This window comes from Phocoena sinus, chromosome 19, assembly GCF_008692025.1.
Source record: "Phocoena sinus isolate mPhoSin1 chromosome 19, mPhoSin1.pri, whole genome shotgun sequence".
NCBI classification, from domain to species: Eukaryota; Metazoa; Chordata; class Mammalia; order Artiodactyla; family Phocoenidae; genus Phocoena; species Phocoena sinus.
The window spans coordinates 15,757,934-15,784,601 of NC_045781.1; the positions used below are offsets into that span (position 1 = coordinate 15,757,934).

The 26,668-nt window shown below is 55.0% G+C and overlaps 2 protein-coding genes across 2 annotated transcripts; both read left to right on the top strand.

The window, feature by feature from the left end:
• Positions 1-2,669: 2,669 nt before the first annotated feature.
• On the top strand, positions 2,670-6,347 carry SBSN (suprabasin). The gene is made up of 4 exons (XM_032614624.1): positions 2,670-3,650; positions 5,080-5,145; positions 5,254-5,298; positions 6,187-6,347. Exons 1-4 carry the CDS (start codon positions 2,670-2,672, stop codon positions 6,208-6,210), a joined length of 1,116 nt encoding a protein of 371 aa, XP_032470515.1. The 3' UTR covers positions 6,211-6,347.
• Positions 6,348-12,409: 6,062 nt separating this feature from the next.
• On the top strand, positions 12,410-26,438 carry DMKN (dermokine). The gene is made up of 12 exons (XM_032614801.1): positions 12,410-12,808; positions 13,079-13,270; positions 13,389-13,448; positions 13,933-14,106; positions 17,162-17,209; positions 17,398-17,445; positions 19,975-20,031; positions 20,349-20,396; positions 22,506-22,577; positions 23,573-23,596; positions 23,685-23,752; positions 26,348-26,438. Exons 1-12 carry the CDS (start codon positions 12,410-12,412, stop codon positions 26,436-26,438), a joined length of 1,281 nt encoding a protein of 426 aa, XP_032470692.1.
• Positions 26,439-26,668: the final 230 nt, after the last annotated feature.

Genomic DNA, 26,668 nt, shown 5'->3' on the forward strand with positions numbered 1-26,668 from the left:
ACTGAAAAGGGACCAATTTGGTACGGCTTTACAAGAATAGATATGAAAAGCTAGATGCAATTAAAATTTTCGTAGAAAATATGAGGGATCAAAACTGGTACAAAAAGAAATGGCAAATCTGAGTAGGCCAATAACAAGAGAAGAACCGAGGAGTTAATATGTATCTCCCCAAAGGCTGATTCAGATCCCGATGATTTTATGGGCAAGATTTGCTGAAGCATGGGGAACAAATGTTTGCCATTCTACAGGACCTGCTGCAGAGCCGAAGCAGAGCTGGGAAGCCAAGTAGCAGCCCCTGTGCTGAGAGGCTGTGGGTAGGGCACGTGCTCTGAGGCCCTGTGGAGCGGCAAGCCCACCGTGTATGAGCACATCGCATATTGCATGCTTTGTAGGCGCTGTGGTAGCTCAGCTACTGAAACCTCCTCTATTCACTCTAGGAAACAGCACAGCCACGTTACTAAAACCAACAGAGAAAGGACAACTCCAGGCTAATCTCATGTACGGAGATAGATGCCAAAGTCCTGAATCAAATAGTGGCAAATGGGAATGGAGCACTGAGGAGAGGGACGGAGGCTGACAGAAGATGGTAGGGTTGGGCAGAGAGAGAGGTGGAAAAGAGACATGGAGTACATTTCGAAGGAGAAATCCCACCTCTGAATCTCGGGGCGGATTAGAATTCTGAAGCTCACCCTTCCCTACCCAGCAATCTCCTGGCATGGGAAACTCCCTCATTCAGGTGCTGGACAAGGGCAGGAGAGTCACACCTAAGGTTGCCCAGAGATTTGACTTTGTCCCTGGACCGTGAAACTGGGAAACAGATTTGGTGAGCTCAAGCTTGGAGGGGTGGCACAGTTAGCCACCCTCTGTAGACAGAACCTAGAGATGGCAGAAGCTTCTGGGTCTCTGGGTCTGGGAGGTGGTTCTGGGTGGAGCCAAGTGTCCAGGATCTAGGATGGAACCTTGGGTCCTCCAAGGGGAGCGAGCCTTGTCACCCCTGTTTGAGCAAAGCCTGAAAGCACGTGCAGCTTCTCGTCACACCTGGGCACCCACACATATAACTCTGCTGACCCCACTTGCTCACACCCTACACATTCCTTTGTGCCTGGCCTTTCCACCAGCGATCCCACCACCATCCCCTCTCCCAGGCTCTCCTCTTGGCACCCAAACCCAAATATCTTTTACCCCTGCACCCGACTGTACCCACCCACCGGCCCCTATCCTTCTGGTCTCAGGCTCCCTCCGAACTAGCTCTACAGACCTACCAACGACAGACCTACCAACCACCCCCTGCCCTTCCCTCTGATGTCCCTCTCCACACCTAGGCCACACTCTCAGCTGTTTCCCTCTCCAACCCTTGCCAATATGTCAACACTTGAGGCTTCAGTTGGGACTTAGGAGGCCTCAGGGGGAGGAGGGCAGGAGGGATGAGCTCCTGGCCCTCAGCCCAGCTTCTGGCTGACAGTCTTCTGCTGCCCTGGGTCTTCAGCCCCTCCCCACGACTGCCTCAACTGGCTTTTCAGGAGACACTGCGTCCTGCCCCTGCTCATGGCAGTCAGCCCCCTGCCCTTGCCCGAGGGCTGGGAGGTAGGACAAGAAGGTGATCCTGGCTCCAAAATCTGCAACCCTCAACAAGGGACCTTGTGCTGCTCTGGGGATACAGGCAACCTTCCCTCCAGCACCCTCTGAGACTCAGGCTCAGGCCTGGACTTTCTTCCCCTGGCATCTTCTAATCCATCCATTTGTTCAAGTGTTTACTGAACCCCAGGCAATGTTCTTGAAGCTGGGGGCCTGACAATAATCAATACAGACAACGGCCCTCTGGAAGTTTACTATCTGATAGGTGAGACAGACAATAAAATAAGATAATTTCAGATTGTGGTAGGAGCTATAAAAACTAAAGGAGGATATTACAGAGTATAGCTGTGGGACGGCCAGGGAAGGGTCTTTTTGGGAAGGTGACATTTGAGCCAAGAAGAGAGTGAGGAGGAAACCACCTTGTGAAGATCTGACTTCCGCATTCCAGGCAGAGACAACAGCAAGTGCAAAGGCCATGAGGCAGGAATGAGCTTGGTGTGTTTGAGGACCAGGGAGAAGACCCGTGAGGCCGGAGCATAAGAAGTGTGGGCGTTGGGGGTCAACAAGAACAACAAACAGCAAGAACAAGGTCTGATGATTCCCTCAACTCCCCGGGGTTGCTCCCCACCCCGTGACTGTGCCTCCCACCTTTCCAAAATCTTGCTGCTGGGGAAACTGGATCCTTAGGTCCCCCGAGAGGAGTGAAGATGCTGAAGAACCAGGCCTGGGTCCCAGGGATGGAGGGTGCCTGAAGGTGCAGTTGGGAGAAAGGAGGCCTGGATAGTGGGTGAGGAATAGCAAGGGGAAGTGATTGGAAGGGCAGACATCTGGGCTCTGGGGTGGAGGGCCTGAGCTGGGCAAGGAGCAAAGGTGCCATGTGAGTCTTCTCCATTCATGACTCACCCACTCTTCCTCCTCCTCTTCATTGCTCAACCCCAAATCTCCCTGGGAATTACCTCACTGACTGGAGATCAAGCCAGTGCCTCACAGGGTCATTGAGTCATGAGGGGTGGAGCAGAGGAAAGGAAGCAGAGGATAAATAGTAGCTTTGCCTCCCTGGCCCCTCTCTGCATCCTCCCCACTTCCCCAACAATATGCATCTTGCCGGTTTGCTCAGCTCCTGCTTCCTCTTGCTGCTGTTGGAGCCTTTGCCTGGACGGGCGGCCGGTGCTGACCCCGCTAAGAAGGTCACTGAAGGGATCAGCAAAGGGCTGAGCAATACAGAGAGAGAGGTGGGCAAGGCCCTGGAAGGCATCAATAATGGGGTCCCTCAAGCTGGAAGGGAGAAAGATTTTAGTGGACTCAACAGTGTGGGGAGCCAGGCCGGTAAGGAGCTGGACAAGGGCGTCCAGGGGCTCAACCACAACTTGGACAAGGTGACCCATGGAATCAACAGTGTCGCCGGACAAGCAGGAAAGGGAGCAGAGGAGTTTGTCCATGGGGTCAACAGTGCTACTAGACAGGTTGAGAAGGAGGCAAACAAAGTGATTCAGGGGGTCCACGATGGGGTCAACCAGGCAGGAAGTGAGGCAATGACGTTTGGCCAGGGGGTCCACCATGCCGGGAAAGAGGGAGAAAAAATAGTCCAGGGGGTCCATCACGGAGTTAATCAGGCTGGAAAGGAGGTGGGAAAGTTTGGTCAGGGGGTCAGCCACGCTGCAGGGCAGGCTGGGAAAGAGGGAGAAAAAATAGTCCAAGGGGGGCATCATGGAGTTAATCAGGCTGGAAAGGAGGTGGGAAAGTTTGGTCAAGGGGTCAGCCACGCTGCAGGGCAGGCTGGGAAAGAGGGAGAAAAAATAGTCCAAGCGGGGCATCATGGAGTTAATCAGGCTGGAAAGGAGGCAGAGAAATTTGGCCATGGGGTCAGCCACGCTGCCGGTCAGGCTGGAAAGGAAGTGGAGAAACTTGGCCAAGGTGTCCACCACGCTGCTGGCGAGGCCGGGAAGGAAGTGGAGAAACTTGGCCAAGGTGTCCACCACGCTGCTGGCGAGGCCGGGAAGGAGGAGGACGGGTTGCATCAGACTGTTCATGATGGGACCAACCAAGCCGGCAAGGAAGCCAACCAGCTGCTGAATGTAGGTGAACAGGGGTGGGGAAATGGGGAGAAGGGTGTTGGGGGAGGGAGAGGTTAAACCCTTGGGACATTTGGGGCACCCAGGTCCCTATCATTTGGTGAAAGAAGCTTGGGCAGCTCTGTAACCGTGTCCTCCTTCTCCCTTACTAAGGAGCTGGTGGTCAGCTGGTCAGAAGGATTAAGCCATCTTATCTGCAAAGCCCTGTATCAGAGAATGGGAATGGGACCCAGCCCCACCTTCAGGGGGCTGCCTCCTAGTTAAGGAGATCTAAAGGGAGGAACATGAAGCCTCTCCTGGGGAACAGGAAGCAGTTACTGAGGCCAAGATCTATTACGGTGCGAAGAGAATGAGTGTTGAGAAAACCCAGAGCATCAGCTTGAGCTTGACGAATAGTTTTGGGAGAAAAAGCCCTATTCTGTTTAATGTTCATAACAAGCCTCAGAGGTAGTCGGGGTGAGGACTCCCTGATTCTCAGGTAAGGAAACGGAGGCTCAGCGAGGTTTAAGGGATTTGCCAAGGTCATGTGGCTAGCACACAGCTCTGGAGAATCACAGGTCGGAGTTCCTTCTCTTCCTCCACACCGCCCCACCAGAGGAGGCCTTCTGGAGGATATCTGATCCCCACTTACATAGGGGGAATAGATACTGGAGCCCAGGAGAGGCAAGCAGAAGCTCACACAGCATAACAGGCTCCAAGGAGGAACAGGAGAAGGCTGACTCCCGCCTGCCCCAGGTCCCCACTCCCCAGTCTCCACGAGGACTCTTTGGGACACCATCTTGAGGACCGGCCCAGGCCTCAAAGCCCATAGCTACAGGGGCTACCAGCCACGGAACCAGAGATGCGTGGGGTGGGGAGGAAGAAACTATGTAGAAAGTGTGCAGGGTGAAGGAGGGGCTCTGAGCTAGATGCCAGGATTCACCAAATAGAGACCAAGAGAGGGCTGTTTGTTTGGGGATTTGAGGCTGGCAGCAGCAGCGCGGCAGGGGAGACACTGCTGAGTGGGGAGAGGATTAAGGACAGGGATCCCCGAGTTAGGGATCAGGTTAGCGTGTGTGTAGAAGGGGGAGCTTTGAAGTCAGGGCTGGGGTTATACTATGGTCCTGGTATTTGCGTGGCTTCTCTGGGTTCCCTTTCCAGTTGGGCCCCTTCTCAGTGACTGAGAACATCTCATTAACTGAAAGAAAAGGGAATTGAGGGAAGACTAACCAGTAGGGGCAGACGTTCTTCCTGGCTTCTCCTCCCATCTCTCACAGAATTCCCACAGCAACATGGGTTTCCTTTGTGGATAGTGAGGACCAGGGGGTTAGCCTATGCCTTCTGCCCCAGCCCCGGTCGCCCTAGGGGAAGCTGGCCACTGGGGAAAAGGAACTTGGGAGACCCTTAGGGTTTGTGGGGGGGCGTGTAATGACAGCCTGGGCTTCATCCACAGGGCAATCCTCAAGTCAGGTTCACTCACCAGAACGGAGGGGCTGCAACCACAACCTTAACATCTGGAGTAAGTCTCGTGAGCACAGGGTGGGTGGGGGGCGGTGGCGTGGAGGCTCTCCTAGGAGGGCTGGTGCGACAGATGCTGGGGACTAACCTTCTTGTCCTTGAATTTCAGGCTTCGGTCAAGAAGCCCTTCATTGACCTTTCAGTTCTGTGGAAGGTGAGTGCCCACGTGGTTTCTACTTCCTACTTGGGACATGTTCTTACATCCTCTTCCCATTGCCTGTTCACTCACAATTGCACTGTGGGCAGACACTCAGCCTCTGCAGACACCATCCAACCCATTTTCCAGCTCTGGTTTTCCTTTCCTCACTGCTTTTTGCCCTTCACATCCTGCTTTCATCTTTCGGGCGCTTTCCGTTCCCACTGAGGCACAAAAGTCCTCCAGGGGCCTGTGTACATCTCAGAGCCAGGAAGGGAGGGGCTGCTGAAACCCTCCCCTCTGTGTGCCTGTCCCCTCTCCGCGGCATCTCCCGTCAGACTCCGTCCCTGTTCTGTGCATCCCTCCGCTGCTCTGTCCCTGCTGCCTTGTGGCAACATGCTGGGTGGCGGGAACCTGTAGCTCTGTCCTCTCCCTGGTTGACAGCAACCTACCTGCCCCGCCAGCCCAGGAGAAAGGTTCCTGTGGGATGCTGGTCCTCCCTCTGGGCCCAAAGGAAAGTCCTAGCTCTTCTCTTTGCATTTAGTACATTCAGATGCCTGAGCCTGGGGCAAAAGGGTGAGGGTGTGTAACAGCCCTAAGACTGTGCCAGGAACCCAAAGGCACACCCTTGTTTGTTCCCGGGCTGTGGAGGTGGCAGGGGATCCTCTCAGGCAAAACACACAGGCTTCTCTGTCCCTATAGAGGCCCCTGGCACCTCTGCCTGGGAGGACTGTCTCCCTATTCTTCCTGAATCTAGGTGCCGCCTTCCGTATGTTCTTCCCCAGAACGTAAGCAATTCCGGAGCTAGAGTAGTCAGTCTCCCTCCCGCCTCTCTAGGGTGCATGAGGGTAGAGTTCTTGCGACTGTGTGCCCTGCATCCACCCCCTCTCTCCTTCTCTCTTCCAGATCCTCACCAACATCATTCCCTAAACTGATGAACTGGCCTTGTTGAACAGACTGACATTCCTGTTGTCATATCAGCTGAAATGACCTGAAGGAGCCGGGGGGAAGCAGGAGGATAGATTTCTGGAGTCCCTTAGGGGGCTGTACTGAGATTTGTGGATAAATACAACACACCGTACTCTCATCATGGTTCACTGTGCTCCCTCAGGAGGGATTCGTGGAGGGGAGGCTTGTCTTTCCTCCTCTTGCTTCTTCACCGGAGAAGCTGGGGGGTCCGATGTACAGGATGGGTTGAGCTGGAGATTTCAGGCTGATCCGATGGAAGAGGGCCATTACAGGGACGAGCCATGCTTCACTAGTGCAAAATTCATGCTCAGCACTGGGAGGAAATTCGTGCAGGGAAAGCCCCTCCAGGCCAGTAGCGGGGGCAGAAGCACCAGGGAAAAAGTGGCAGGAACCTTGGTGAAGCCCAAGGGGGTAGCATCCTCATTCAGGACTGTGGCACCAAAGGGATATCAATAGTAACTTGTGTGTACTGCGTAATCAAGGCATGCGAGGCTCCCTGCGCCTTCCCTGCATGACCTCACTGAATCCTCCCAGCCATCCAGTTAGGCGAGAGGTACTGCTATTGCCCCATGTTATAGAAAATCACATGGAGGCTCACGCAAGTGAAGAAACATGACTAAGGACACACAATAAGCGGAGGGAGAGACAGCCTAAGAGCTACCGAGGATATTCTGAAAACGAAGAGGTCTCTCTCCTGTTTAGTATCAGTAAGGAGGAGACTCAGTGAATAGGAGAGAGGAAAGAGGTACATGTGGGAGGTCCTCTCTTGGGGACGAGGGCCGAAGGCTCAGGGGGGAAGCCACTCTGATGACAGGAGGCCTCTTTACAAGGACAGGAATAGTGACATAGAATAGTAATGATAGCAACTACTACATACTGAGCACTTCGTAGCTTCCAGGTACTGTGTGAAGGGCTGTGCGTACTCTGTAACCATTTAAGCCTCCCACAGGCAGAAGTGGGAACTTCCGTATGTTCCCTTATGATCCCCATTGTATGGATGAGGAAACTAAGGCTCAGAGGGGCCAGGGCACTTGCCGGGGGCAACCCAGGAGAAAGCAGCAGGCCTGTCTACTGCCGGAACCTGACCTTGCACAGTCGCCTATAACGTCTCTAGAACACTTGCCAAGCACGGGCCTGAGCGCTGAGACACCTACATTCCAGTCAGAACCGTGCTCCTGTAGGCCGCATCCTGCCCCTCCAGGGGCCACCATTTCCTCCCATATAAAGGGGGGTCGGTGTCTGCAGGAGAGGACTGCAAACATGGCTTCCAGCTCCAAAATTCCATCAACCGTGGGACCAGAAATAAGAGACAGCGTTCTTGCCCTTTGGGGAATTTACAGGCTTCGTGGGGAGATGAGGTATATAAACAGAACATGAAAACAAACACAAAGCGATGCATCAATAAGGACTAAATGACACACCAGGGAGGGGAGGGGCCTGACGTGCACAGTAAAGGTGATGCTCCTGGCACTTTATGTTCTCCTTGTTTTTCCTTATCTGTAGAATACCACCATTTTTTTTTAAGTTTTATTTTTTAATTTATTTTTTACTTTTTACTTTTTTTTTTTTCCTTTTTGGCTGCGCTGTGTGGCTTGCGGGGTCTTAGTTCCCTGACCAGGGATTGAACCCGTGCCCCCTGCAGTGGAAGCGCTGAGTCCTAACCGCTGGACCGCCAGGGAAGTCCCCAGAATGCCACCATTTTAATCACATCTGTTGCTTCTCTCCCCTGGCAATATTTTACTGCAAAGATGAAAGAATTTTACAGTGGATACCTGCATACCCGCCACTTAGATTCCACCACTAGCACATGACCACACTTGCTTTATCGCAGTTCCACTCATCACACACCTAGCCATCTAGCCACGTACCGATACATTTTTGATGTATTTCCTAGTAAATCGCAGACCTTTGTTTCATGCATTTCAAAAAACAGAAGTGTTCATTCCTACCACACATTTCCTGAGGGTCTACTCTGTGCTGGACATCTTTTCACCTGGACTGGAGGAATCCCTTCCGAGAAGGGAATTCTGCTTTCAGAAAGTAGAAGCTTTCATTGATTTTATTGTATGCCCATTTTCTTGCTTGGTTGGGGGTCCTGGAAGTGCCAAAGAGATATAGGATCATCAGTATGTGCTGGGGGTCAATCCTGGGAGGCTTCTGGAAGAGAAGAGCTGAGCCAGAACTTAAAGGTGAAAGCGGCATGGCTCAGTCCTGCCTTGAGGCCTGGTGGGCTGCTTCTTCTGCTGAGAGCATCCTCCCTGCCTCTATGCCTCTGTGTGCCCCACCTCCCCGAACCTCACCCAACCTGAACCTAGGGACGCCTCTGTTACTCTCTCATGGCATGCTGATACCGGTCTTCGCAGTGCTGTGACAAGCTGTAATTATATACTTACCTGTTTCATGTCCATTCTCCCCCTAGACTAAGAGGTTCCAGAGGAGGGGTCGAGGCCGGGTACACTTGTCTGGCAACTAGTAGAGGGGAGCCTATTGGCCTGAGCGGACTTGGGAAAGGCCTTGGAATGAGGGTGAGCAAGGACCTGGCACTTGGGCCAGACAGGGAGAGCCAGGCGAGGGCATGAGAGAGAGAGGGCAGCTTCTGCAATTGTGCAAGAACAGGGAGAGGAGTCTGGGCGGGACCCTCACAGCCATCTTTTGTTGGGTGTTCACTCTGGGCTAAGCGCTTACAGACATGATTCATTCACCCTCACGACCTCCCTCGAGGTAGGTCCCACGATTACTCCCTTAGACATGGTGAAGCTGAGGCCCAGAGAAGGGAGAGAGTTGAGGGAGGCCACCCAGCTGGTAAGCACTGATGGCCAGCTCCTCGTCCAGAGCAACTACCTGCTGGGGACCTCTGCTGGAGGGGCGGCAGGCTTCCCCGTGACCCTGGGGTGGGGGAGGGGCTACTTCAAAATAAGTCCCCTTTACCAAGTTCAATCTGACCCCTTTGCCTGGGTCAGATTCTGACAGCTCCATTTTTTTTTTAAACCATATTTATTTATTTATTTGTTTTTGGCTGGGTTGGGTCTTTGTTGCTGCGCGCGGGCTTTCTCTAGCTGCAGCGAGCAGGGGCTACTCTTTGCTGCGGTGCGCGGGCTTCTCATTACGGTGGCTTCTCTTGCTGCGGAGCACGGGCTCCAGGCGCGTGGGCTTCAGTGGTTGTGGCACGTGGGCTCAGTAGTTGTGGCTCGCGGGCTCTAGAGCGCAGGCTCAGTAGTTGTGGCGCACGGGCTTAGTCGCTCCACGGCGTGTGGGATCTTCCTGGATCAGGGCTCAAACCCATGTCCCCTGCAATGGCAGGCGGATTCTTAACCACTGTGCCACCAGGGAAGCCCTGACAGCTCCATTTTACCATGATCTTGTATATGATTTTGTATGTTTGTTTAACAGCTCTAGGCCTCAGTTACCTTATCTGTAACATGGGAATAATATTTATCTCTCGAGGTTATAGTGAGGACTACATGAGATCGTGCATGTGAAAGCACCTAGTCTTCTGTTTGGTTCACAACAGGTATTTAATAAATATGCCTTAAGACTGATTTGAGGTGACCCCTCAGGTCCAGGGATGTCTGAGGGTAGTTTTTCCCAGAAGGTAGAACATGGGGCTGCCGGTGGCATGGGAGAATTTAGGTGGTTCGTGACTATGGCTTTGAATAAGTCTGAATCACACAGTGAGAATTTTACTCTTTTCTTAATTCTCTTTGAAGCTTTCTGATTAGGTAAAGAGGAAGACTCCACTTCTGTGCTGGTGTGCCTGGAACACCTCTCTCATACTTGCTAATCTCCCTTTTTAACAAAGAGGGTACAGGAGCTGCCGCCAGCTGTAATGTAACACGATTGTTTGCTTCTCGCTTTGTTTTTCTGGTTCTTTCTATTTATGGGCCAGTGAGCCTGGCTTTCCACTTAAGAGTGGTGATATAAAGTATTCTCTTAAAATATACTTAAGAAAGTAAGCTGGCTTAAAGAAAAATATTAGCAACAGAGAAGGGAGAGGGCAGCTCTACACCATGGTAAGGGTGTCCCGCGAAGGAAGTGTGGGAAGGAGTCCTGGAGCCAGTGAGTATGCACACCACCTCCTGCCCTGTGGTCTTGCCCCGCGGGAATGGGAAGCAGCAGGATCAGGGGGCTGGGACGTCCATCACCAACCCCGGAGGCCTCAGATTTCCTCCCGCTCTCTGCCCCTTACATGGCCCCGGAGCAAAATCCAAACTAATTCTATCCAGAGAAGAATGAGGGCTTCGAAAAGCAGGGGAAGGTCTGAGACACGGAGATGACAGAATACGCTGGGAGCCAGACTCAGGAATGAGACAGGCTGGGCTTAGCTTTGCCTCTACCGCATACTTACCGTGTCCCCTCTGAGCCCCAAGTTCTCTGTCCCTAAATGTGGTGCCTGCTTCTCCACTCCCAGGAACCCCAGGTCCTCCCACTTGGCACTGCCTTGGGTCACTGGGACTCATCACCGAGTCATCCCATGGAGAGGCAACAGGCTCTGGAGTCGGGGAGGCCATGGGCCCCGGGCTGGGGGATGCTCTCGCCCGTGGGGTTGAGGAAGCGGCCCATGCTCTTGGAAACACTGGGAGTGAGGCTGGCAGACAGGCTGAGAATAAGACTGATTCTCCCAGGGCTGTCTGACCCTTAAAGTGCTTAGTCCAGAGCTGGGCACATAGAAAGCCCTGGATAAGCTGCAGCTATTACTCCCACCACTATTATCATCACTAAAGAGTCAGCGATGGAATAATAAGGAGCTAGGAAGGAGCAGCGGAGGACAGACAGGGATTGTGTTTACATGGTGAGAGGTGATGGGTGTTACGAGTTGGGGTGGAGAGAGAGACTGATGGAGAGACGCTGAGAAAGGCGGATAGAAACCGGCCCCTCCTAACTCGGTGATGAGTCCCAGCGATACAAGGCAGTGCCAAGTGGGAGGACCTGGGGTTCCTGGGAGTGGAGAAGCAGCCTCGCTCGCTGAGCAGCGATGAGACCTCGGGAGGCTGCCTGAGTTCTGCACCCTGAGCTGGGTGCAGGGGAGAGGGCCACTGGCTGACCCGGGGCACCTGCCCCTGTGCTGACCCCTCCTCCCTTGCCAGTGCCACTCTGGCCCCTCTGGGAGGGGCTGGGGGCAGCAGTGGGGTGCGCTGGTGTAGTCCCAGCCCTCGCGGCAGGCCTTGAGCTCACACACGTGCCCCCACCAGGCCTGGTAAACAGGATGGGTGCCTGGGTCAGCAGCTCCCTCCCTAGGTATCTTCCCCGCCCCCTCATTCCTTGGGGGTGGCCCGCCTGCCCAGCTCCCCAGCTCCACACCCAGCTTTCTCAGCTCAGAGCAGCCGGGATGCTAACTGAGACGCCCCGATGACCCCTCTCAGGGTCGCAGCCACTTCCTTCCCGGACAGATGCCTGGCGTCCCCACTGAGGGCGGTCCTCCGGGTCCCAGGCTCTCTGTGGCTGGAAGGTGTGGAAGTGTGAGGCAGTCACCTTTAGGTGGCAGTATGGGAGGGGAGAGAGATGGGAGAGACAAAGGCCGATGGAAACGGAGAGGAAGGCTGAGGAAGGGCACCTGCAGCGGCAGGTGGCGTCCTGCCATTCTGGCGTCCCCGGCCCAGGCTGGCTTACACCTAGGGTGGGTCCTATCCCGCTGGGTTCCCTACCCTCGCCCCCCTGATGAGGTCCTGCCTGATTCCTCTCTCCTAAGTGCCCCCCACCCCACCGCCTCTAGGAGATACTACCAGCCTATCACCTCAGATGCGACCCCCTACCCTGCGAAATGGGAAATGGGAACACTTTGGCACCAGTCTCATCCCATTTCCCCCTCCCTCCCTGATGCACGGGCTCCCTCTCTGTTTCGACACGGGCTCTCAGACTCACAATTACAGCTCACCTATGGTTGGCTGGGCCTGAGTCACTGGGGGGAGGGACTCTGGGCTGCCCAGCCCTGCCACCTTCTTCCAAGCTACAGTATAAGGAGTAGCGGCGGGGACAAGGGCTCTGGGAAAACAGGGACATCTGGGAAAGGAGAGAGAAGGCTGCAGACCTAGAGGAAGGGAGAACGAGAAGTCAGAAGGAAGGAGAGAAGGGAGGAGGGCACGCAGACGCAGGGAAAGAGAAAGGGCAAGTGAGTAAACTTGGGTGGGAAGAAGGCACTCAGGAGAGAAGGAACGAGGCAGAGATGAAGCTACAGGGGTGTCTGGCCTGCCTCCTGCTGGTCCTGTGCCTGGGCAGTGGGGAGGCTGGCCTACTGCTGAGTGGAGGGAGCTCTGGAGCAGGGGCCATGGAGACCACTGGACACGGGGTGGGAGAGGCCATTGGACGAGAAGTGGGAGAGGCCGTCAAGCACGGAGTCGGGGAGGCCACTGGCGGAAGGGATGGAGAGGCAGCGGGTTCTGGAGTCAAGGAGACCATGGGCCCCGGCGTGGGGGATGCTCTCGCCCGGGGGGTTGAGGAAGCGGCCCATGCTCTTGGAAACACTGGGAGTGAGGCTGGCAGACAGGCTGAGAATGTCATTCAGCACGGAGTGGATGCTGCCCACAGCTCCTGGCAGGGGATGCCTGGCGGCAACGGTGCTTTGGTGAGTGGCTGGAAGCCAGGTGTGGAAAAGGGAGGCTGTGCGCAGCTGGGTTGAGAGTCCTGGGAAGCAGTTAATAGGAGGAAGGGCTCCCTTATTGGTGGCTGTCTGGGCCAGTTTCCTTCTATGTTAGGCATCCCTCCCCCACCACCCTGAGGTCTCTCTCCACCTGCTTCTCTCTGTGGCTCCTCTATCTGAGTTGCTCTGCCTGTCCTACCCCATCCCAGAGTGAGAGGGCCACACACACTCAGTGCGGCCATGTTGTTCTTGCAGGGAACCAATGGGCAGCCTCCATCTGGAGGCCATGGCACCTCTGGCTCTCCAGGCAATCCTGGAGGTCCAGGGATTCCCTGGGACCATGTGTATTCTGGAGACTCAGGTGGCAGCTTTGGGACCAACTCTCAGGGAGGCTCCTGGGGCCACGAAGGCTATGGAGGGGCATTCAACCTAGGGACCAACACTCAGGTACATCAGGACATCACCCTGGCCCTGATGCCTGCCACTTCCCTCCCTTCAAGCCCACACTTTTGGCGTTTCCCCCGTGTCCTTCCCGATCCCATGCTCAGTCTCACCCTCCCTGCAGGCAGCTGTGGCCCAACCTCCTTATGGCTCAAGGATAAGCAGCGACAACCCAAATGCAGAGGTAAGAGGAAGAGTCTGGAGAAGAAGAGGTGTCTGGAGGCGTGTGATAGAAAGTGGGAGAGACGAAGAGGAAAGAAAGATGGGCAGGGGAGGGGTTGAGGGAAGAGGCAGATCGGACAGGGGAGAGATAGGTGTGGGGAGGAGGCTTGGAAGAGTGAGATGGGCATGGCAGAGAGATGCGATGGGAAAGAAAGCCAAGCCAAGGAAGCAGGAGAGCCTGGCCTGTGGGGATGGCTTTGACTGAAGTCTCAAACCTCACCCGTCCCCTTCCCTCTGCAATGCACCAACCGCCCACCATCTGGCTCAGGTAGAAGCTCTAGCAACTCTGGGGTAAGAGGACAGGACAACCTGGGGCATTCTGCAGAAATTCTGCTCCCCTCAGACTGGGCGGGAAATATTCCTGAGCAAGGGAGGCCGGGGAGGGAGGAAAGCAATCTTGGTGTCCTCATCTTTAGACCTCACTCTGGTCTCTTCCTGACCCTCAGGGAAGCAGCAGTAATGGCAGGAACAGCAGTGGCGGCAGCAGCAACAGCAGCAGCGGTGGCAGTTCTGGGCTCCACTGGGTAAGTTCCCCTTTGTTGAAGACAGAGGTGGGGCCCCTGGTGGGCCCTGCTGAGGAAACCCACTCCGAGGTCTTCCTGAATGCTGCCAGCCCCAGGGTAGGTGGCGTCACCGGAGTTGTCATCCTGGGCTCCCTCAGCTTCTGTTCCCCACCTTCCCAGCCTCACCAGGAAGTGTGGCTTGCATGTGCCCTCTAATTTCCAGAAGAGGTGCCCTGCCTACTGTGCTCACTCTAGCCCCTCGTCATCCACTCCCTGGTGCCGGGGATGCCCTGTCTCCTGTCTGACCTCTAGTTCTGCAGGCGTGTCCACTTGGCGAATTGGACTAGAGCTGGGGTAGTGGATGGAGCAAGAGAGGTGGGCACAGGGAAACATGACACTTGTTTGGGAAGCTCCCAGGAGGATTGGGGCAGAACCGCACGTGGAACCTTAAGGACATTTACAGAGCTGAGGTGTGGACGCTAACAAATACAGTGTCCCTACATGAGGGGTGAGAGGGCCAGGAGGGGACCACTACCTGGCAGCCTGATTGGGGTAGAACTCCCATCAGGGGTCCTGCTGAGAGGGGGCACAGCTGGCTTCCTTGGGGGTCTGGGAAAGGTCTCAGGCAAGAGGAGGGTCTCAGGCAAGAACAAGCCAAGTGTTAATTTACTGCTCCCTGTACTACCTGCTTTCCCCCCGCACCTACAACTGACCCTTCGAAAACTCTAGAAATTTTGATCAAGGCGGTTACTCCCAGGTAAGGATTCTAGGGGTCCCTTCCCCTTTCTAGGTTCCAGGAGAGGGTGAGGGGTGAGGAGAGGCAGGAGGAGGGCCGAAGGAGCCCCAGGGTGCCAGGGTCACGGCTCTTATGAAGTTGGTCTCCAGTGGCTTTTCCACCCCTGGCATGAAGTGGAGGTTGGACGGCAGCAGCTCAGAATCCCCCAGTTACCCCACATTTCCAAATACACGTGGCCACACCTACCCTTCTCCGTGCCCCGAATAACTTCCCTCCGTGACTGACCGGCTGAAGATGGGACAGTGTGGAGCTTGGGCAGGGCATTAAAATATCATAGTGCCTATTATGGGATGACTTCCTATTTGGGGAACGACTTGGGCCCTTCCAAGCCCTTTGGAGACCCCACATGGACTCTCGCTTTCCCTTGCTGGGATACAATACCAGCTCCTCCTTGGGTAGCAGGGGTGGAAGTGGTTGGAACAAACCCGAGGTGAGCACCTGGCGAGGGCTTGTCTGTGCAGATCTCCCCTGAACCGTGGGAAGGAAAACAAGAGGCGTTGAGGGATGGGCGGGGAACAGGCTGACTGCCGCCGGGTCGGCGGACCCGGGCCAGCCACGGAGTTAAAATGCTGCAGTCTGGGGACTGGACTAGGTGTCTTCGTGGGAAATGAGAGTTTCTCTTTCTCTCTCCCACCGTGCGATAATCCACGCAGTGAAGTCCACGTGTCTGGGGAATCTGGGGGTCAGGTGAGAGGCGAACTTGCAGTGCCGGCAGCTCATCACGGCAGCTGTGTGCCCTCCTCAATGCAACTCCGCTCCGGCCCCCCCCTCCTAAGGCTAGCTCTGGTCCCAAACCCCTCCCTGGGGAATTTACAATCTAGAGGGAAGAAACCAAACACATGCTCCTAAAAAGACTAACCAGCTCCGAAGTGACAATTAATTGAAGATCCTTACATGATATACCTCACTTTATACCACAGATGGGGCTGTGAAAAATCGTATGAAAACCAATCCAAACAGGATTGTTTACCCTGCGGGTAAACAGTATTCAGGTGACTTCTTTGAAGGACTTTGGAAACAGTGTTTCGAGAGCGTACAAGGAAACAGTGTTTCGAGAGCGTACAATTTCCCTCCTAGTTATTCTGGAAATCTGCCTCTCCTTCAGCAACTGCTGTGCTGACAGAGGAAGTGTTGGCTAAGGCTCACAGGAATCACCTAGAGGTCTTGTGAAAATACAGATTCGGATTCAGCAGGGCTGGGCTGGGGCTGAGATTCTGGTTTCTAACAGGCATCCTGGAGAGGCTGCCAGCCTGTGCCCCGGGGGGTTGAGTGGGGCCCACAGGGCGAGGAGCACGCCTAACGGGGAGGAGGAGGCGAGGGGTGGTGGTGCCACCCTGGAAGGCTCTCGGGAGAGCTCCTTGCATATCAGGGATACTAACCTTTCATGGGTAGACAGGTTTTAAGAAACCCTCTCCCAGTTTGTAATTCTATTTCTAGTTTTATACTACCAAAGTCTTCAATATATGGTGAGGTGGAAAAACAGACAAAAATGACAGAATAATCAAGGGGATATTTTTTTAAACCATATTTAAGAAGGCAGGGTTGACAAGTGGAAAGGCAGTGAACTTTGATTCAGAAGATGGGGGTTCAGACGCCAGCTGTGTTACCTGTCATCTGTGTGTCATCAGGCAAGTCGATTAACCTCTCTGAGCCCAGGCTCCCTCTTGGGTAAAATGGGGACAGCAAAGCCTAACTTGTTCACCCCCCTCAGTGACTGCAGCGCTTTTGCATCATAGTCACGTCAAGGTGGCTCAGAGTCCCAACACTGGGGTCTGACACGGAGACAGATGCTGAGAAAAGCTGTTGGACAGCTCTACGTTTCAGTTTCTCCATCTGTAAAGTGGAGGCACCTCCACGTGGGAAAGCGGTGGGTGGAGGCACAGTGCCCCCGCGCACAGTGGGACTACATATTGGCTACTAGCAGTGTTTGGGGGGGCAGGGCTGGGGGGGGGAACACGAATATGGATATGATTCAAGGGACTGGGTGGGGTTATTCTGCTGAGCAAGTAGCGAGTCAGTCCAGGAAGGCTTTCTGGATGTGGGGCTCTTAGGTACTGTGCTGAGAAGAGGAGAAGGTGGCTTGACCAGAGGCGGAGAAGGGTGGGCCAGGAGTGGGATGATAGGTGGCATGCACGACAGGATGTAGAGCCTTGACCATCCGTTCCCTTTTCCCCACCCAGGGGCAAGGGTCTAGCGGGGGAGGGGAAGCTGTCAATAGAACCAACGTCTTGGTGAACGAGGACGTCACTCCTCCTTGGGCTGCGACCGTGGTGTCAAGCAACCCCTGCCTCCGCCCCGACACCCATATCTCCTGCCCCTGCCTCCTGCTCACAGCATGGGTTCTTACTCTCATCCCATTTCTCATCGGTCCCTTAGAACTCTCAGACGTTTCCTGGGCTCTTCAGCTTGGACACTTTCTGGAAGGTGAGTTCGACAAGAGTGCTCTGCTCGCTCTCCTTTGCAAAATCAAACCTCTGTCCCTTGGTCCCACAGGCTGAAGTCTTCTTTCTATAATGACTGTCAGCAGTGGCCCTTGACCTCTCTTGTCCTGGGGCCCTGAGCCAATTACCTTATGAACCCAATTTGGTCATTCTCCTTCTTCTTCTCTGCAGAATTTAAAATCCAAGCTGGGTTTCATGAACTGGGACACCATCAACAAGGTAAGGGCTGGAAGGCCATTCATTCTGATCTTTGTGGGAGAAGGGATATAGAGAAGAAAGCTAAACCCTTGCTTGGTGAGCCAGGGAGCAATGATGATGGTCACGAAGACAGCATTCCAGCCAGTGCTTTAAAAAGAAAAGATGAAAACAAGGAGGAAGGACAGCAGAGACCTGAAAAGAGAGGGGGAACTTGCAAGCAGCTGGGAGTGGGGGGACGAGGAGGGAATGGGCCTCTTTCATGTCTCAACATGCAGACCTGAACTGGTCTGAACCTCAGTTTCCCCTTTGACACCAGAAGGTTAAGGGGAGAGTCAGTAGGCCTAATCCTCAAGAACCAGAGGCAGAGGTAGGGGACGGACCGAATCATCAGGCGAAGCTAAAAGACCACCTGAGGACTGATGCCCAGAGAGATGGGAAAAGCAAGCAAACACGCCGAGAGCCTGGTGGGGCCATCAGTCCGGGCCCTGCACATATGTAATGTTAGGAGTCGCTTGGGGCCCAGAACCTGCTTCTCCTTCCTCCCCGCCCACCCCTTCCTCTTGCAGTGGAAGCCCTGGCCAGGCTGATTTGACACCAGAATAGCAGATGTACCTCCAGAGCAGAGGGTGTGGACTGAGAGAGGAGGTGAAGGCCCACTGACTGTTTGATTCATTTTTAAAGAACAGTATGGCAACACCGGGCCCCTCTTTCGAGAGGCAGCTGCTTCTTGCCGTGGGCACTCGCTCCCCCGTGGTCAGACTCCCGCCGCCCACCACAGTTCTTCTAGCCACCCGCCTGGCTCCTGTGAGCAGTGTAGTTTCTGACCCTTCACGTAAAAGAAGGCAGACTAGGACCCCTGCCCTCCAGAACTTGTGAGGGAGGGGGTTGGTGGCAGGCGGGGAGGCAAAGGGACAGCCCTCAGGAATGTCACTTTCTGGCAGTAAGGTGGGGAGTGAAAGACAGGAGATGCAGAAGCTCCCAGCTACAGCGGAGTCCTGTTTTGGATGAACAAAATAGACTGTTTTGTTCTGTTTCGTAAAGAACTGTCTCTGGCAGGGGTGAGACTCCCTACCATGGACCACGGGGAGACCAGGCCCCTGAGCATGGAGCACTTAGGGTCTGATGGGAGAACCAGGGCACACACAGATACTTCCCAGAGGGCCAGAGGACTGACAGCCAAACGTTTTTGCACATCCAGGGGGGCAGTAAGGGGAGTGCTTGCAGTCAGGCGGCATTAATTGGGGTGGCTCCCCCGAGGATCGGATCTCCTAGGGAAGGGGCAGCACAGAGGTGGGAAGAGAAGAGGATGGAGCGTCCCCAGCTCCTTCACGGCGGAGGGAGGGGCGACGAGGCAGCCGAGGACTTCAACCAGGGTGAGGAGTAAGGACGGGGGACCAAACGTTCCTGGCAAGTATGGGGGTGGGGTGGGTTTCAAGCCCAAGCTGGACTCTCTGGATTTGCCCCGATGACAGCCGTGGGCCAAAAGGTCCCTGCGGATTTCCGGAGCAGGGGTCCAATCTACCCTTGGCTTGGTCCACTAGTCCCTGAATTCCTAGTCATTGACTTCCCCCTTAGAACTTATTTCTTTGCTCAGGACCAGAGGAGTTTTCGCACCCCGTGACCTCCAGGTGGATGGGGGCGCCAACCCATTCTCTTTTTTAAAAAAATTTTTATTTACTTCTTATTTTTATTTTTGGCTGCGTTGAGTCTTCGTTGCTGTGCCCGGGCTTTTCTCTAGTTGCGGAGAGCGGGGGCTACTCTTCGTTGTGGTGCGCAGGCTTCTCATTGCGGTAGCTTCTCTTGTTGCAGAGCACGGGCTCTAGTTGCACGGACTTCAGTAGTTGTGGCACGCGGGCTCAGTAGTTGTGGCTCGTGGGCTCTAGAGCACAGGCTCAGTAGTTGTGGCGCACAGGCTTAGTTGCTCCACGGCATGTGGGATCTTCCCGGACCAGGGCTCGAACCCATGTCCCCTGCATTGGCAGGCGGATTCTTAACCACTGCGCCACCAGGGAAGCCCCCCTGACCAGGGAAGCCCCCCTGACCAGGGAAGCAACTGTCTCCCCACTAATCTCAACGCTTGTCCTTGAAATAAATATCAGCTGTCCCACACTCCTGGTGTCTCCTCCTTTCTTACATCTCCACTGTTGTTCCAGGAGGGGTTAGGAAGGGGAGACTTCAGCCCTACAGCTTTGGGAGATGGGCTGGAGGTGGCATGGCAGGTGAAAAAGTGGGAATGTCAGGGGCAGGTTCTGGTCCTGAGGTTTTGCCACAGCTGTGTTCTGCCTGAGGCTGGGGGGGAAACGGGGCTAGAGAAGAATGGTGTCGTGTGCTGTGTATGTGGCGGAGGGGTGGTTAGTGGCTCCAGAGACCTAGCTTCTCTCTCCTTGTTTCCAGAAACAGTTTTCTGGTGTCCCTAAAGACACCCAGCTCCCCCTGGACCTTAGTCACAGTGAATCCTGTAGGCTGAGGAATGGTGGTCGCAGGAGCAGAGGGGCTTAGGTGAGCAGGGGTCAGACTCCCTGCTCACCTGTTCCCCACTTTCATCCACAGAACCAAATCCCAAACCTCAGGACTCGCATCCTCCTCTACTTCAGTCGACTCTGGGAGGTAGGAGAATTCTCCGTCTTTGAAGAACTGAGGATCCTGGTCATCCTGTCCCTTTCCCCTCCCTCCCTCAAGGCAGCTACCCCTCCCTCCAGCCTACCTGTCACAAAATTCCCCCTCTTCTCACTTTTGAGATAGGTAATCTCACCCAAGTCTTATCACCAATGCCATCAGAAATGCTGACACCCTCAGTCTCCTGTAGGCTTATCTTTATCTAACCCCAAACTACACCCAGCGCCAAACTTTCCCAACCAGCTGCCCCCCTCCACCCTTGGAATTCTCTTTCCTCGTGGCCCACTCATCTCTCCTTCTCCCTCCAGAAGTTCAAACACAACACTCCGTTCTTGAACTGGAAAGCAATTACTGAGGTAAGGGCAGTGGGACCCCTCATTTCAGGGTTGGGAAGCTCAGCTCTGAGGACGCGGGGTTCTGGGCCCTGGGCAGTGGCTTGCAGGTTCTGTTCCGGTTCCTCCCCATTCCTGCTGAGGGGGGTTGCCTCCCTCCCTTCCCACTCTCCTCCCTTTGTGCAACGCCTCACCAGTGGAGGTGGGATGGGAGAGGGAAGCTGTGGGTCACTGAAGAAGGAGCAGAGTGGGAGGTCCTCCCTGGGATAAAAGCCGAGGTCCAGGGTTAGGGCCTCCATAGGCACAAGATCTTGAAGCCAGCCACTGTCTCCGCCTGCTGCTGTGCCGGCTGGGCGGGTGGAGGGGACCATGGGGTGGGGAAGAGGGAGGGACCTGGGACGGGGGCCAACTCTCAGGGCTGGAAAGGGGTCACTAGGGAGGAAAGTTGAAGGGCGGCGGGAGGGCAGTGTGCATGGGGGGAGGACGGAGGGTCATGGTCGAGTGCAGGCAGCTGCAGGGGGTCTGATTATCTGGGTTCGATGGGCAGGGCCTCTGGGTCCTGTCAAAGGCCACACGTCCATTCCGCACGGCCGGTGGCCTTCGGAAATCAGGACGCTTGGGCACTGAGGCAAGGGCTGCCCACTCACTTGTCCATGTGGACACGTGAGGCTGGACAGATGGGGCCACATTGTCTGATTTTTCAAGAAAAGCTAGAAATCTGGTTTTCAACTAATTTAATTTAAACATGTGGACCAAGCAAAAAATGTCTGGAGGCCTGCGGTCTACCAGTTTGTGCCCACGGTGTAAGGCCTAATAGTGCGGTTAGAATTCAGGTATGGATAAGGTAGAGAGTTAAGCCAGACTTGGGAAGAACATTCTGACCCTGAGAGAGAGAGAGAGAGAGAGTGTGAGTGAGAGAGAGAGAGTGTGTGTGTGTGTGTGTGTGTGTGTGTGTGTGTGTTTCTGGTAGAGAAGTGACAATGGCAGGAACTAAACTTCCCTCCTACTGAGAGATTTTCCTCTTGCCTCGATTGGGGGCAGGGGAGGTGGCCAGCGCATCTGCAGTGCTTCTTAAGGGGGCTCCATCTGCTTTCTTGTATTTCTCCCCTTCCTTTCTCTCCTTTGACCCAGAGCTAACCTAACGTACTCCACTTCGCCTCTATGAATAACAGACCATCCTTCCAAGGACCATATAGAGAACAGCATTTGGGAACAGGGATTAAAAGGCCTATGAGGGGAGCAGGGTTTGCTGCAGGCAGAAGGCGGGCTGGGGCTGAGGTGCCCAGCTCTGCCCCGGGAGCTTGTGCGGGTACCGCTCATTTGTTATTCTAGCTCCGGCTCCAGGTGCCTGGGTGGCGGAGGTGTTGCCAACCCGTTCTCTACCCTGGCTGCCCAATGCTGAGTGTAGAAATCTGTCCTGTGTCTATCTGGGCCATCAGTTTCCTCCAGGCCTTCTCTGAAGGCAGCGCTTATCACAGACCACTGAGAGGGGTGGGGTGGGCCAGGCGGGTTGCTGGGGCTCTAAAGGGAGGGCAGAGCCTGGGTGGTGGGATGCTGGAGCCTCGAGAGTCCAGCCAGGCCTGAAACACCACGGAGCCCCCCTCACCGTGGTGCTCTCTCCCTTCGCATCCGTGCGTCATCGGACCAGAGGAGGGTAGGCGGTGCTGGTCAGGTGAGCCCCTCCCTCAGGAGGCCCTAGAAGGTCCCTGGTTCCTCTCAGCCTTGCTCCCGGGTGTGGCCAATCTGTAGTTCTCTCTCCTCATGCCCCCCGTTCTGTAATTTTCTCAGCCTGGTACAGTATGCCAAGATGCGGCAGCTGTAACTTCTAACGTAACTGCCACCCGACCACCTGATTCAGACTTCACTTCTTTCCTTGGTCTCCTCGCCTCACCTCCCCAGGGACACTTGAGGAGCTGGGAGAGGTGGAGGGGGACGAGGGAGGCAGGGCCATCTGGGCTGGGACCATAAAGCGAGGTGAGGGCGTGGGCTCTGGCTCAAGGAGATTCTGTACAAGAAAACACATGACACAAGGAGGGGAGGAGGCAGGGGCTTTGAGAAAGGTCCAGCCAGGGCCGGGATGTGGGAGCAAAATGCCTTCATCCCTTCTCTCCCACCCCCTGCTTCCTTCCGCAGAACTACCATTATAACCAGCAGACACACCCTACTGCCAGTGGGGGGCAGTACTCAGCCAAGATCCCCACTAAGGTAAGGCTTGCTACCTTCCTGACTCCCACTGCACGGGGTCTGCCTGGGGGTGACGGGGGAGGCCTTCACTGCCAAGGTCCTCTGGGTAGGCTAGCTGAGGCCGAATCCTGTTCACTTTGATAGTCATGTCTCCCCACCCCTGTGCAGGCGGACTCCAGCTCCCTGAGAGCAGTTTGGAAGAGAAGGGTAGAAGGTTCACACCCACTCACTCAGAAAAGGTTCTAGGGGAGCCGTGGGTACATCACCTGCCATGGAGAAAACTGGGACCCAAGATCCTCTCAGTGAAGAATATAAGGGTCCAAAAAAAAAAAAAAAAAAAAATCACACGGCACACGGCAAATCAGACAGACAGCTTTCCTTTGTCTGCTGACCTTTCTTGGGGAGAGGAGGCCAGCCCAGGAACTCTTGGTTGGTGGGAAAATAAACGCTTTCTTTCACGAAGGAGATAACAGGCAAAACAATTTGACGATTTTGTTTTATGCAAAGAAAACAATCTGATAAATTCAGTAAATGTACGTGCTAATTAGTCTGCTTAGAAACGAACAAACAAACAGGCAGTATTATCCCTCCATCTCTCAGAGTAATAAAGCCCCTGCCCTTGGGGAGAGGACTTCTACTGAGAGATCAGAAACTAGCTGTTGACCGAAAGGAGGTGAAGATGTAGTTAACACTACCTGTGGGCATCCACTTCTGCCCATTGCTCGTGGCCCATGTCTATCCCCCTAGCAGGCAGAGGGAGACCGACCTTTCCTCTTTTCACTCCCCTTGGTCAGTGTGTGCTCAGGGACCATATTCAATATCGTCTTGGGTGAAATGCACTCAGGGTGAGATATCTGCTGTGGCTGAAGGGCCACAATCAGACCCAAAGGACCTTTGGGGTGATCCTGATCTGAGCCTGTCCCCGCCATGGGCCCTTCCTGAGCCCTAAGGACATGGTCGAGTCCAGAGAGGGCACTGAGGTCCTCACCTCACCTCCTCTGATCTTCTCTTTACAGGGGAGAGTCACGATTTCGTCCTCGGTAAGTACTGGGGCAGAGAAAATCCGGCTGGTGAGAGAAGGGGTCTGAGGCCGGAGGGTGTGCCGGGGACGGTGCTCTGTCCACTCAGACATTCTCCTCGTCCTGCAGGCTTCCCGGGCGCGACCTGGCCTCCTGCAGTGGGCGAAGTTTTGGTAGGTGAGTGTCAGTGAGCTGTGCAAGGCTGCAGCCAGGAGCTGAGGCACGCCGCCCCGGGGGTGGGCAGGGGGAGGGAGGGCTGGGGGCTTGGCACTCCCTTTGCTCTGGGTGGACACACTAAAGGTATTAAGGAGGAGACCCCAGCGTGGGGTGTGGAGAAAGACTCATGAGAAGATGACCTAGAACACTCGGAACACCCTCTGAGTGCTGGGTGGTGGCCTGACAGAGGCAGGGCCAGAGAACAGCAGCGGGAACAGGATAGGCATTGTGGGGGTGGGGCGGGGGGGACTGTAGTGAGGTGAGCCTTTCGGGTTTAAAGGCTCAGAGGCAGAAAGACGCGAGTCGCCGGTGGGGAAGAGGTAATATTTGTTTTAGGGAGGAGTGAAAGTGAGGGGACCGCAGGTGACATAGGCAGGACACGAGGGAACTGTGGGTGCAGAAGCTGGGTGAGAGGATGCCTGGTTTCAGCAGCTCTAGGAGTGGCCGTGTTCTACCATTTTCTCTTTTCTTGTCTTCTAGAAAATCACTTCCAACTGCGACTGAAGCCCTGAAAACCATCAGTCATCAAGGGACCTGACTGTGCCCCTCCCCCAGCTCTTGGTATGGGTGCTAACACCTGCTTTTTCAAGGTTGGGTGCCTATCTGTCTGTCCCTTGTTTCCTCCCACCCACTGTGGTGTCTCCTTGACCGTCAGTCTCAGTGGATACACCAGCCATTGCTTCACCTGCTCCATTTTGTGACCTGAAGTTACCATGACAGAAATTCAGGAGGCGTGTCCTACTTTAGAGTTTCTCTGTGGAAATAAAACATGAGTCTTGTTTCCCTAAGGCTTTGGCAAATTTTTTTTTTTTTTTTTTGTGGTACGCGGGCCTCTCACTGTTGTGGCCTCTCCCGTTGCGGAGCACAGGCTCCGGACGCGCAGGCTCAGCGGCCATGGCTCACGGGCCCAGCCGCTCCGCGGCATGTGGGATCTTCCCGGACCGGGGCACGAACCCGTGTCCCCTGCATCGCCAGGCGGACTCTCAATCACTGCGCCACCAGGGAAGCCCAACTTTGGCAAATTTTATTCTTTAATACTACACTGATGGCCTGGATCAGGGAGGAGGGAAGAGGGAGGTTCAGGGGCAGGTAACTCGCCTTCTTCCTGAGAGGGGTATACAGGATGGGCCGAGAGAGAGAAGACTGGGACGTCCTGATGAGAAGTAGCGGATCTCACCGGGCCTGGGTTTCTCCATCTGTGAAGAATCATCTTTGCCCAATTTACACGTGACTAGCAGGCTTACTGCACTTGGAGCAGTCACGGATGTTCCGCTGGCCTGAAAAAGCCACAGGGGAGCTACTGAAGTCAGGAGGTGGGAGTTAAGGGACTCTTCCAAGAGAGGAGACCCATCCTGGAGGGTCAGGGCGGGGCAGCAGGAAGAGCGAAGGAAGAGCGCGGGACCGGCAGAGAATACGCCTCAGACTCAGCCTCGTGCACACACCAAGGTGTGGACAAGGGTGAGTCTGGGTTGACGTGTTTAGGAAGCTGGGGGGAGTGGCGAGTACCCAGCCCCTTGTCACGTGCCGTAGAGGCTCTCCAGGAGACAGAGGGCTGGTGAAAACCTTCTACTCCATTCACGCGCCAAGGAAACAGCCAGAAGCTGGGGCGCAGGCTGAGCCCGGGCTGACCACCAGCCGAGGAGCCCTGGGCACGGGGCGGGGAGTCTGTGCTTAGCGTCTCTGAGCAAAGTCCCGCCAAGCCCACACAGTGAGCCTAAACTAAGGGGCCCCACCGCTCTCTGACACCTCGGAGGTCCTTGACCACCTCTCGTGGACCCAGGAAGTGAAAGGAGGCCGGGAAGCACCCTGCCAGCTTCAGTGACGCCCTCAGAGATTGCAAGTTCCCCGAGGGCACGACCGCTGCCTGCCTTGATCATTGTTGCGTTCCCAGGGCTTAGCCCAGGGGCTGGCACAGGGTGGGCCTCAGTTGATGAATAAATGAAAGAAGTCGGGCCCCAAAAGGACTCGGGGGAACCAACTTGATGTGCATCCTCTTCTCACTTCTGTCCTTAAACTACGGCTCCTGCCTTCTATTCATCTTGGGTTTCACCTGGGAAGGGAGGGCCTTGCACTACCTCCTCGCAGCCACAGGGAAGAGAGCGCGGTCCGTCCCGGGGGCTGAGGCTCAGTCCTTCCCGCTGACTGACAGCGGGCTTCCTGGGGTGTGGGGTGAGGGTTACAGACTGCTGGACCTCGGGTCGTCACGTGCCAGTCCCTGAGGGACTGAGGGAGAAGCTGAAGTGGTCAACATTGTTTCTGGACTTGGGGCGTTCCTGGTCCAAAAGGCTGAAAGCCACCCTCTGAAGTTTAAAGCACAGGCTAAGGCCCTCAGGTGTAAAGGACTCTCATAAAACGGCAGGCCTCCCCTTTGTCCTGCCGGAGCCTCTGAAGCAGCTTCATGGCAGAGCCTCCGACTTTCGATTTTCCCCTAACGTCCATTGTCCCACGGCAGCCAGGGAGTTTCCCCTGCTCAGAATCCCCCACAAGCTCCATTAGTTGTAGAATAACATCCCCTCGGCGTGGCTCAGCACCGTTTGCCTCTGGTTCCCTGTCCAGTGTCAACCTGGACCTGCCGGGAAAGGCTCCCGAGGAACACCGCGGCTACCCGTCCCTGGAACCCGAGATCTTCAGAAGGTTGAAACTTTAACGACTTTTGGTCTAAATTCAAAACCCCAAGCCAGCTTAACCGAGGACACCTACCCAATCGCTATCATGTCACCTTGTTTTATTTTCTTCACAGACCTTGTCGTGTTCTCGAAATGATCTTGTTTCCTAATTTTTTGTTAGGTTGTAATCTGTCTCTCTTTAACTGGAACACAAGCTTCACAGGACAGGTACCCTGTCCATCTCGAATCCTTAGCACCAGGAGTCAAAATG

Coding starts and splice junctions, on each gene's coding strand:
- SBSN (XM_032614624.1), top strand. CDS start 2,670: ATGCATCTTGCCGGTTTGCTCAGCTCCTGCTTCCTCTTGCTGCTGTTG. Junction 3,651..5,079: donor AAGCCAACCAGCTGCTGAAT/GTAGGTGAACAG, acceptor CTTCATCCACAG/GGCAATCCTCAAGTCAGGTT. Junction 5,299..6,186: donor ACCTTTCAGTTCTGTGGAAG/GTGAGTGCCCAC, acceptor TCTCTCTTCCAG/ATCCTCACCAACATCATTCC.
- DMKN (XM_032614801.1), top strand. CDS start 12,410: ATGAAGCTACAGGGGTGTCTGGCCTGCCTCCTGCTGGTCCTGTGCCTG. Junction 13,449..13,932: donor GCGACAACCCAAATGCAGAG/GTAAGAGGAAGA, acceptor CCTGACCCTCAG/GGAAGCAGCAGTAATGGCAG. Junction 22,578..23,572: donor CAGCCAAGATCCCCACTAAG/GTAAGGCTTGCT, acceptor TTCTCTTTACAG/GGGAGAGTCACGATTTCGTC.